Here is an 11,745-nt window from a genome sequence, read left to right as displayed (position 1 = left end):
GAATTGTCGCACCTCAGTCGGAGTCTTAGGTGCTTCCCAGTTTTTGATGGCCTCTACTTTACCGGGATCGACATGGATACCATTCTCATTGATCACATGTCCTAAGAAGTGAACCTCACGAAACCAAAATTCGCATTTCGAGAGTTTAGCGTACAGTTGTTCCTTCGTTAGCAATTCTAAGATCAATCTCAGGTGTTCTTCGTGGTCGGTCTTGTTCTTGGAGTAGACGAGGATATCATCAATGAAAACAATCACAAACTTGTCGAGGTACGCCTTGCATACTCTGTTCATGAGATCCATAAATACGGCTGGTGCGTTGATTAAGCCAAAAGGCATAACCGAAAACTCGTAGTGACCGTACCGAGTTCTGAATGTCGTCTTTCGAATATCTTCTTCGCGCACTCTTAATTGATGGTAACCAGATCTCAGATCGATCTTCGAGTAGTAACTCGATCCTTGGAGTTGGTCGAACAGATCATCAATTCGGGGTAAGGGATAACGGTTCTTGATCCTCACCTTGTTCAGCTCTCGGTAGTCGATGCACATGCGGAAAGTCCTGTCCTTCTTTCGGACAAATAAGACAGGGGCTCCCCATGGTGATGAGCTAGGTCGGATAAAACCTTTATCCAACAAATCTTGCAAATGAGTGGACAACTCCTGAAGCTCTGCCGGTGCGAGCCGATACGGAGCTCGTGCTATGGGTGCTGCACCGGGGGTCAATTCGATTTGGAACTCGACTTGTCGAATAGGTGGGAGTACAGGTAAATCCTCCGAGAAGATTTCCGGAAAATCTCGCACAATCGGTATGTCTTCGATTCGCTTCTCCTCCGCGGATTTCTCGACAATATGGGCTAAAATTGCCGGATGACCCTTTCGTAGATATTTCTGCGCCTTCATGAGGGTGATGACGCTGGTGGTCATTCCGCTCTTCTCGCCCTGGATCGAAATGATCTCGCCGGAAGGGGTAGTGATGTGGACTATCTTGTCGTGACATATAATCTCTGCTCGGTTCTCGGATAGCCAGTCCATGCCGACAACGACATCGAAACTACCAAGTTAAAAGGTATGAGGTCGATATCAAAAGTATGACCCGACAGTTCCAACTTACATCCCGCAAGTACATGAGTTGTTTCTATAGACTTACCGTCAGCTAATTCGACAGGAAACTTAGCATCCAACGGGGTTGGAGTTAAGTCTAAGAGTTTACTAAAGGCTTTCGATATAAAACTCCTATCAGCTCCAGTGTCAAACAAAACATAAGCAAAACAGTCGTTCACAGGAAACTTACCGGTCACCACATTCGGATCGCTGCGGGCCTGGCCCGACCCAATGACGAAAGCTCTACCTTTACCACTGCTTCCGCCACTGCTGCTGCCTCCATTGTTCTCATTCTGCTTTAGTTTGGGGAAATCCTTCTTGAAATGACCCTCTTGACCACACTCGAAACACCCTTTAGTCGCCGTAGGTTGTTTAGGAGCACCCTTTGCCGCTAGGTCTCCCCTACATTCCTTAGCCTGATGACCCATTTTTCCGCATCTCAGACATTTGATACGGTCGCATGGCCCAGCATGGTGATAGTTGCACTTGTTGCATTTCGGGTACTTCCTAGCATAGCCACTCGAAACATGCCCGCCACCGTTGTTGTTATTGTTGGAACCCTGATTATTGAAGCTCCGAGTGAGTTCGGGCTTACGGTAGTGTTGTTGCTATGGGGGGTTCGATGATGAGGTTCTGGTGTTGTCGAATTTCCTCTTTCCATTGCTCGGGTTGTTGTTGTTGTTGTTGTTGTTGTCAGTGCTCGGGTTGTCACGGGTTTTAGAGGTTGAACCTCTAGGTGGTAACGCACCTTGTGTCACTGCCTAGTCCGTCAGTTTGTGAGCTAACCGGATCGCTTGTTGAATTGTAGCCGGTTTGGAAGACGTCACCATTCCCTGAATTTGTGGTACCAGCCCATCAATATACATATCGATTCTCTTACTCGGCGGGTCTACCATCCGTGGACACATTACTGCTAGCTCGTCGGAACGGGTGGTGTAGGTTTCAATCTCGGAACCCACCATTTTCAACGACCAAAACTCAGATTCCAACTTCGCGATTTCCTCTCTAGGACAATACTCTTCCCGCATCATATTCTTGAACTCTTCCCAGTTCATAGCGTTCGCCAATTCCAACCCAAGAATTTGCACATTGGAGTTCCACCAAGTGAGAGCAGAATCTTCCAGTGTTCCAGCAGCAAATTTGACTCTACTGGCGGGTGGACAGTTACACATTTCGAAAGCTGACTCGGCCTTCTCAGCCCAACGCAGGAAACCTATGGCTCCCTCAGTGCCCTTAAACGAATTGGGCTTGCAATCCAGGTAGTTCTTGAAAGTACACGCTCCAGCTGGACCTCCGGCTTGATTCTGAACATGTGCGGCTAGAGCTGCCGCCGCATGGTCATTCAATAGGGTTTGGAATTCTGCTGCGGTTAGGTTGATGTTACCGCGACCATGTCCAGCTTTTCTTCCAGCCATCTCCTAGAATCACAGCATAAAATGTTAGACATGAATTCTCGGTTTCATATGCAACACACCATACATGTAATAAAAGGTAGGTAAGAAAGAAAAAAAAAAGAAGAAAACATCACATCACAACCATAATATAATCCAAATAATAATTCATGATTAAAACCATTGTATTCGCTACAAAGTATTTAAAACCAATCCTTAAAATCATAGAAAATAATACTTTGGATGGAGACAACCCCTCCATCTGGGTGTTATCATCCTTAGATGTCATCGTCTGAGGACACCTCTGAGTGTGCCTCCGGCTCAGCCGGTTCTTCCTCCGGTTCCTCTTCGGGTTCCTCCTCGGGATCTTCCTCGGGTTCCTCCTCAAGTTCTTCCTCAGGTTCTGCTGCATTCTGAGCAATTTGCGTCTGTAAGATATCGCAACGCTCTAGAGTTATCTCTGTCCGGGATCTCGCCACAAGGAGTTGCTCTTGCAAATCGATCATCTCTGCTTGCATTTTTCTCATTATCTTCATTTGTTGATCGTTAGTATCCTGCACTTCCTTCATAGCCGCTGTCAGGACGGAAATTTCCTCCCTAGCCTCGGTTCCATCTCTTATAAATCCGGAAACGTTCTCTCTCGCCAAGCGCATAAAACCCGTGTCACGCTCTAAATAGGAAACAACAGCTGCGAGAACTCGGGGTGGCAATGAGGTAGGTAGCTGCGGTTCCTTTCCATGAGCATGAGTCATCTGGTCGGATGATGATGATGGTGGCGTCGACATCCCTACAGGATAAGTCGTGTATGCGCGCGTATGAGTGAATGAGGTAAAGAGATAAGGGTAATGAAAGACTGAATAAAATATATATGCAGTGCGTAGAAATTATAACTAATGGATCGTTGCGGTTATAGTCTAGTATGCATGCAAATTCTAGTTCGCTATAACCAATGGCTCTGATACCAATCTGTCACACCCTCAAAATCCACTAACGGAGTTTTACCGTCAGAGGGTGTGAACTAACAGGATCGGAATCATTAGTTACAATCAAACATCATAAGTAAAGTTTTCAAACCATGAAACATTTAAATGTAAATAAGTGCGGAAGCGTAAAATCATAAACCAAGTGTTGCGTCACGCAGGACGACTTAAAACCCAATTAATAACAGTTTAAAAACGAGTTTGCAAAAACGATAGAGTTCAATGTAATGCATGTTCCTATACCGCGCGCCCGCCTCGGCTACCTAAGAATAACATACTAAAAGTGTCAACACGGGGTTGGTGAGTTCACATATATAAATAAAGAAAATGTTTGCGTTTAAGTGTTTGCGTTTTGCTTTTGCGTTACCAGATAATGTTAAGTCAATTATATATCGATAGGTAGCTAGCCTATACAACAAGTATTACTAAGTGTTCGACACCGAAGCTGACTGTTTATCAATTTCCTTGCCACCATGTCTATCCCGACCATGGAAAATGTGTTAGCCAAGATTACACCCACTCGACCTCCAGTCGGGTTTAGCGTTGGGTGGGGTTTGTCAAACCCAGTAGTACTACTCAACAGTGACTCGCTATTATCCAATATTAAACGGTTCGATGTTATGAAGGACTTTAGTTGGTTCGCTTGCTACTTAGCCTTACAAGTGATATATAACTAATAACAAAATCTAAAGCGTTTTGGAGTATGTTATCTCCCCCAAGTAAAAAGGTTTTAAAAGAGTAAAAGGGGAACGTGAAACTCACTGTTTGCGAAGAATTCAAAAACAAGTCACCCAAGAGATGCATGTCACAGAAAATCCTCACTAGCATTCTAAAACAAGAATGAGATTTTCTAAGTGTTGGAACTATTATTGAGTCTCTAGACTCGGCACATAATACCTATGCGTGAGATACGTTTCGTGTTTCGTTTATGAATTGTGTGTGACTCAACAAACACATTGGTGATACGTTACATGTGTGAACAACTACTTTCGTGTCAAGTATTAATATCGTACATTACTAGCAATCATTCCCCACAAGGGCAATTTAGTCAAAAACATAGCAATTATCTAACAACAAGCACGTTTCATGTATTTTCATATAGTTCAGCAACTAGTTCTATCAAGACAGATTTCTACTTGAAAGATTACTCTATTCAACAGATCTTAACATATCAATTAATTCACCAAAAATCGTCACAAAAGTACACGTAAGTTAGGTTTCCAGAACTATTTTTATTGTATTTTTATTCCACATAGTTTTCTCACAATGGTCAAAACATTACAGTAAACTCACAGCAGTCAGAATCATGCGCAACAGAATGATATTTGTTATTCCCGTTAAATGGTAATTCCAATTAATACAAGAGCAATTGGGTTAGGTTCATAACTCAACATGTCAACTTCCAGAAGTGGAACCAACCCATTTGGTCTTGTAGTTCATGAGATATGATAATTACAAAACAGCCTAACAGCAGGTCTCACAATTCAGACTTGCACTTCAGTTTTGTAAAATAACAAAAGTTAACTTTTACCCGTCCAAAAATTACAAACTTGGACTTTACGGAAACTAGACTCAACCTAGTACACTTTAGTGTTAACAATCTTGACCAATTACCAAATTAACATTCAGTTACAGTTGTCTAAACATAACTTACAATCTGTCCAGTACCAGTTTTGACCTTTGATCACATTTAAATCGTTTGAGCAACCAAAACACCTCCAAATCAGGCGTGGTTGGGTTTTCTGAAAACTAGACTCAGAGCACTACCTTTTAGACTCATAAATATTCCAGTTTGGTTTTATATTTAACAAGTTACGCCTCGTTCAAGTTTAACTATCACTGCTGTCAAAAATCAGCAAGCACACACAATCGTCTAGCATGCATCCTAAGCATACGACATATCTCCAATCATGCAATAAACGTAATTATCCATAAAAATCATTAGTAACTCTAGGATTTACGAAAAATCAATGATCTAACAATCTTTCACCGTTCAAAATCACACATGATCATCTAAATCAATAACCGAAGCATAATCAAGCATCATCTAATCAAAACAAAGCATATGAACACTTAACACATGATTTACAAAATTAGGGTTTTATGTTTATACCTTAAAAACACAGAAAAGAGCAAGAGGAAAGTGAGAGATGCCTAGAAACAAGTGCGGGATGCTCCGATTATGAAAAACAAGGTCAAAACGGAGGTGATATGGTGGTGGTGATGATTGCCGTCGCCAAAAGGGGGTGTGGGGAGGGGGCCGATCGGGTTGTAGGGGGGAGGGGTGGGGATTAGGGTTTAGGTTATTAATATGTTGTTTATATATATAATTATGTTACACTTAACCCCCTTAAGCTTCTAATTAATCAATTTCTAGCATAACATAGCCTTTTGCATCTTGAGTTAATGTTTTACATAATATTATCACATAACACATAAGCCTAACACATAATTATCAAATAATTATTGTTTGGATGTTTTTCGTTTATTCACCAATGGTTTGAGTCAACTCGTTTGCGTTTCGGTGCAATCCCGAAAGACTACATATGTAGTGATTGTCAAGCATCATTTAAAACCCTAGTTTAAATGTAGTGAGATGTGCGTTATAGATCAAGTGATCTTAAGTTTGAATTGACGGAGTTTGAATTAACGGAGTTAACCTGAAATTGACGAGTGTCACCAAAATGGTTGGTTCAAATCGTTGGGATTGGTCCGACAAATTAGATGACGCTCTGTGGGCCTTCCATACAGCCTACAAGACTCCGACTGGTTCCACACCATTTCGGATGATTTATGGGAAGGCCTGTCATCTTCCTGTTGAATTGGAACACCGCGCTTCATGGGCCCTTCAAAGGGTTAATCTTGATTTACCCGCCGCAGAGGGTATTCGTTTCCATCAATTACACGAATTAGAGGAGCTCCGGGATCACGCATATGCACAATCATTTCGGTATAAGGAGCATACGAAGGAATTGCATGACAGGAAATTGAAGGGTAAATAAGCAGTTCAAGTGTGGGGATAAGGTTTTACTGTATAACTCACGGTTGAGGTTATTCCCGGGAAAGTTGAAATCCCGATGGTAAGGACCGTTCAAGGTCACTGAGGTTTTCCCGTATGGCACGATTGAGATACATGATCGAAGCGGGAAGTTTAAGGTGAACGGCCATAGATTGAAGCACTACATAGGAGAGCCGATAACTGATCAGACAGTCGAGGTGTTCTACCTTGACTCATTTACCGAGGAATAGTCGTGATGGATGCATTACTCGGGAGACAGCCCGAGTTGTAGAGTTTGTATTATGATCCTCTTTATTATCTATTTTTATTTGTTTTATTTTCATTTATATTTATAAAAACATAAAAAAAAATCAAAAACACAAAAATATGTTTATTTTTTATGTTTTTGTTTTCTGTTTTGTACGCCGCTACATGCGAGCGAGTTTGAGTTGTTACAGGTATTATTATGCGCATGGTAGCTCTGTTGGCGTTTTGGAACTGGTTCACCCGAGGTTGCGGCCGCAAATGAAATGCTATACGGTCGTTCGTTCGAGTCATACACAGCTGATGAAGAATCTGCATCTAAACCAGGGGAGTAACCCGTTCTCTATTTTAATTTCTGCTCTTTCAAGTTTTAATTTTATACTTTACGTTTTATTTTTATTTTATTTCTTTTCCTTGTTCTCATCGAGGACGATTTCGTTCTAAGTGTGGGGATGGAAATTTATTTTACTTAGTTGTAGAAAAAAAATTAAAAAAAGATTAAGTATTATTGTCGGATCTTATTTGTCCCGATAAAGATTAAGGCATGGGTTTAGGTGGACAACAATATCGATGATCGCGGTTTTTGCGTTGTTCTGAGCTTTAAAATCTAACCTATATGTTTGATTTGACTTTGATTTTCCGATTCTGATCCAACTGCAGTCAAATCTTTTTCATGGACGAAAAAGTCTTAAGTGTGGGGATGTTTGAGGTGTTGTAAAACATAATTACTTTCCTTGTGATTTTATCATGGTTTTTATGCTTAATTGTTTATTTTATGAAAGTATTGGGGGTTAAGTGCAATAATTTACAAAGTTTAAATGTTAATTGTAGGTTTATGAAAGATGGTGAAAAAAGAGTTAAGTTGGAAGACTTTAGGGGCCTTTTTGGTCAAGTTTTAAAGCTATAACTCAAGGCCCGACCCAAGCCCACAAGTTAGAAGCCTTACATGATATTATATTAAGTTAATTAACTTAATTTTCAGCCATTATCCAGCCCTAAATCCTGAAAAAAAAAGAACCCTAACTCCTGCCCAAAGTTGTGATCGGCAGCAGCAAAGGAACAGAAAAAAAGAAGCTTGTGGCGGCTGTGGTGGCTATAGGAATGGCTGGAGAGGAAGAAGAACACCAAGGAGAGTCTTGTGCAGCTGCTAGGCATCATAAACACTGATAAACTCAGCTCATAAACCCTAAGTAATCATTCATAAACTTTATTTCTTGTTCAAGAACCCTAACTAGTTGAATTTATCTTTTTCTTTGGATTGTTTTGCAAGTAATTGATTGTTTGACTTTGATTTAGTTATTCTTGGATTTTGAATGAGTTTGATTATGTTTATGTTGATGTTTATGATGTTTTACTTGAATGTTAATGGCTGTCAAAACTTAATGAGTAGCTAATCTTGTTTGTTCTACCTAGGTTTGATGAATATTGTTAGGTTTTGACTAGTAATATGGATTGTTAATGATCATGGTTTAAATTGTTAATGTAAAGTTTGATTTAATAGTAAATTAGATTGTGTTTAATGGCTGTGTTTTGTTTGATTATACCTAATAACCTCGTGCTTTAATTAATTGAATCGGTTTTGATTAGTTGTTGCATGTTTAAGGCTCTTTACTTTGTGTTTAGGGTTTATTTGCGGGAAGTACAACCGTAGGGATAAGTGGGTAAATTAATTAGATAAAATCAGTTGTGAAACACCTTCTTAGAGACCGAGGTGATAAGAAGTAAACTCGTCTCATTACTTTTACTTGTTAGAATTAAGATCGCGCGAGAGCGGGTTTTGTTCTTGTCGGGTTTAGATGTTTGAGCGATTAGTTGGTCTAGTTTAAGTTAAGTTGAATTGTTCCTCTATCCTTGGTTGCGTAGTATTCATTTCCATTAGGCTAGTGTGTCGGTGAGTCCGAGAGGTGATTCGGCATTAGAACACGTTAATAATTTGTTTTCCCGGTTTGTTCTTAAAATCAACTAAGATGAGTTAGAGTTTGTTAGTGAGACCGAGAGGTGATATGACCTTCTTGAGCGAACCTTAGTTGTGTCATCCTTTAGAACCCGTGTCGTGAGAGTTTTCAATCCATTGTCTTGTCATCTCCTTCAATATGATTCTTACCTAGGTAGACGTTTTTATCACTGCAGTCAAAGTTTCCGAAGTTTTGATAAAAGTTTTCATTTAGTTAAGTTAAGTAGTTAAATCGAATCTAAAAAAATCAATTAAATATTTTGGTGAGTCTTGGTTAGAGTTTAGTGATTATAAACGTTTTCACGTGTCTTCGAGTTCGATATCCGGACTTTCCTCATATGTGCTATACGCGACAGGTACACTTGCCGTTTGTGTGAACTAGGATAGATTGTTTGGTTTTTAAAGCTTAGTTGCGACTTGTATTTTATTTATATTATATATATTTTTTCGCACATCAATTACCTATCCTCAGCTCCGGCTCTGATGAAGCCTTTGGATGGAGAATCCTTGTATCTATATCTTGCTGTTTCAGGAAATGCAGTGAGTGCAGTCTTGGTAAAGGATCATGAAGGTGAACAACATCCCGTATACTATGTAGAATGGCTAAGTGGGCTGTAAAGTTAAGTGCATATGATAAACAATACGAGCCAAGAACAACAATCAAATCTCAAGCATTAGCGGACTTTGTGGCTGATTTCACCAGTGATCTACAAAAAGAAGCTGACTTGGAAGTCCAACAACTAGAAAAGACCAAGGATCCTTGGATACTCTTCACAGATGGAGCATCCAACGTGAGAGGAACAGGATTAGGGATCCTACTGAAATCGCCACAGGGGGACATAATACCCCAGTCTATAGCTTGTGAGTTCCAAACAACAAACAATGAAGCAGAATACGAAGCTTTAATCGCAGGTTTGCAATTAGCCAAAAGCATGAGTATCAGGTATCTTCAAGTTTATGTAGATTCTTTATTGATAACTAACCACTTTAACAGCTCATACGCGGTTAAAGGTGAGAAACTTATGAAATATTTAGATGTTGTGAAGGAATTTTCAAAATCCTTTGAAATATTTAGTATTACACAGGTACCGAGGGAAGAAAACGCTGGGGCAGATGCCTTAGCAAACTTATCCTCATCTCTGAAGATCCCTGAAGATTTGAAAATCCCAATAATCCACATTCTCGCGCCAACAATAGGAGAACAGGAAGTTGGGAAGATAACAAAAGATAAAGAGATCGTGCTCTGGGATCCTTTATCCTCAAATAGTAAAGGATCATGGATCCATCCTATCAAGAACTATATTCAGAGTGGAGAAATTCCAGCCACAGAAAATCCCAAGTCCTTCAAACTCAAGGTATCTCAATATATTTTATTAGATAATATGGTGTATAGGAAATCTCTTGCAGGTCCATATCTGAGATGCACCGATGATCCTGAGATCCAAGAAGTACTTAAGGATTTTCACGAAGGAGATTGCGGCAATCACACAGGTGGAAGAGCGTTATTTTCCAGGATACTCAGAACTGGATACTTCTGGCCAACAATGAAGAAAGATGCAGTGGAGTATTCAAAGAAGTGTGATGCTTGCCAAAGATACGCGAACATCCTTCATCAACCAGCGGAGCCTCTATATCATATATCCTCCTCATGGCCTTTTATGAAATGGGGTATGGATATTGTAGGCAAACTGCCAAAAGCACCAGGTGGAAAAGTCTTTATGCTTGCTATGACTGACTACTTTTCCAAATGGATTGAGGCAGAAGCATTTGTACAAGTTCGAGAAATATCTTTTATTAAACGAAATATTATAACTAGATTTGGTATTCCCGCTGAAATTGTTTGTGACAATGGTTCCCAGTTTATTGGGAAGAGAACTACTAACTTTTGTGACAGTTGGGGCATCAAAATGATTACTTCAACTCCTGTTCACCCTCAAGCCAATGGCCAAGCAGAGTCTAGCAACAAGATCATCATCAACAATCTAAAGAAAAAACTAGGATCCAAGAAGGGAAAATGGGCTGAAGAACTTCCTTATGTTCTTTGGGCAGACAGAACTACACCCAAAAATGCGACAGGCCAGACACCTTTCTCCTTGGTGTTTGGATCAGAAGCTGTAATCCCCACAGAAATGGTGGTTCCTACTGCGAGAACCATCATCCGTGATCCTGAAGCTAATGAAGAAGTCCTTCTTGAAGACTTAAATACTATAGAAGAACTCAGAGATCTAGCAAAAATCAAAATGGCAGCCTATCAACAATGGGTAGCTGGGGCATATAACAAAAGTATCAGAATCAGAATATTTCAAGAAGGAGATCTAGTACTGAGGAAAGCCTTCCAAAACACCACAAATCCGGCCGATGGGAAATTAGCACCCAAATGGGAAGGACCTTATCAAATTGAATCTGAAGCGGGAAAGGGGGCATATCATTTGCTCACAATGGAAGGCAACAGGTTACCAAGAGCATGGAATGCCATCCACCTCAAGAAATATTTTTTCTGATCAGGATCCACTATCCTGAAAAGATATATTATCCAGAAAAAGGATCTAGGATCCTTAAAGCGGTAACATCTTTCTGATCTATTATTCTTTTTAAAATTATTATTATTAATTTAAGGATAATATATTCTTAACACTTTATCTTCTCCAAGTTTTGAGTAATCATGCAGGATGGTAGAGATTCGTTTGATGTTCAAGAGGTTGGCCACCTCTCCTTTACATATAAGGTACTTTACAACTTTCTTTGGCCTTTCCCACGACTGGATATGATCCCCGATGGTCATATCCCCTAAGGTTTAAAGGTTTTCACCTTTCTCACGATCGCCAGTTGCGCACGTTATCCAACATATAGTTCGGGGCAGCGGGACCAGTACACGCTTAGTGGCTGACAATTTCGTTGTCTCGGCTATATGGAGGATCCTACGAATTATGGTAGACATACCATATACTAAGGTTTAAGGGGTTTTCACCTCTTCTCAAGGGCCATGTCGCCAGTTTAACACCAGATTACACGGGCTTGTCCCCAGTTACATGGGCTTGTCCCCAGTTGCATGGGCTTGTC

At 40.3% G+C, this 11,745-nt stretch overlaps 1 protein-coding gene across 1 annotated transcript; it reads right to left on the bottom strand.

Moving 5' to 3' along the window:
• Nucleotides 1-222: 222 nt before the first annotated feature.
• LOC143622566 (uncharacterized) lies at nt 223-2,795 on the bottom strand. The gene is made up of 2 exons (XM_077093673.1): nt 2,744-2,795; nt 223-2,516 (listed from the first exon to the last, which is right to left on the bottom strand). Exon 2 carries the CDS (start codon nt 2,511-2,513, stop codon nt 1,860-1,862), a length of 654 nt encoding a protein of 217 aa, XP_076949788.1. The 5' UTR covers nt 2,514-2,516; nt 2,744-2,795; the 3' UTR covers nt 223-1,859.
• Nucleotides 2,796-11,745: the final 8,950 nt, after the last annotated feature.

The sequence above is a fragment of the Bidens hawaiensis genome, unplaced genomic scaffold, assembly GCF_021521415.1.
Source record: "Bidens hawaiensis isolate Kalapana, Puna unplaced genomic scaffold, B.hawaiensis_p1.1 tig00003219_1, whole genome shotgun sequence".
In the NCBI taxonomy this organism is placed as follows: Eukaryota; Viridiplantae; Streptophyta; class Magnoliopsida; order Asterales; family Asteraceae; genus Bidens; species Bidens hawaiensis.
Note: the sequence above shows the minus strand (reverse complement) of the source record. Positions and strands in the feature narration are given on the sequence as shown.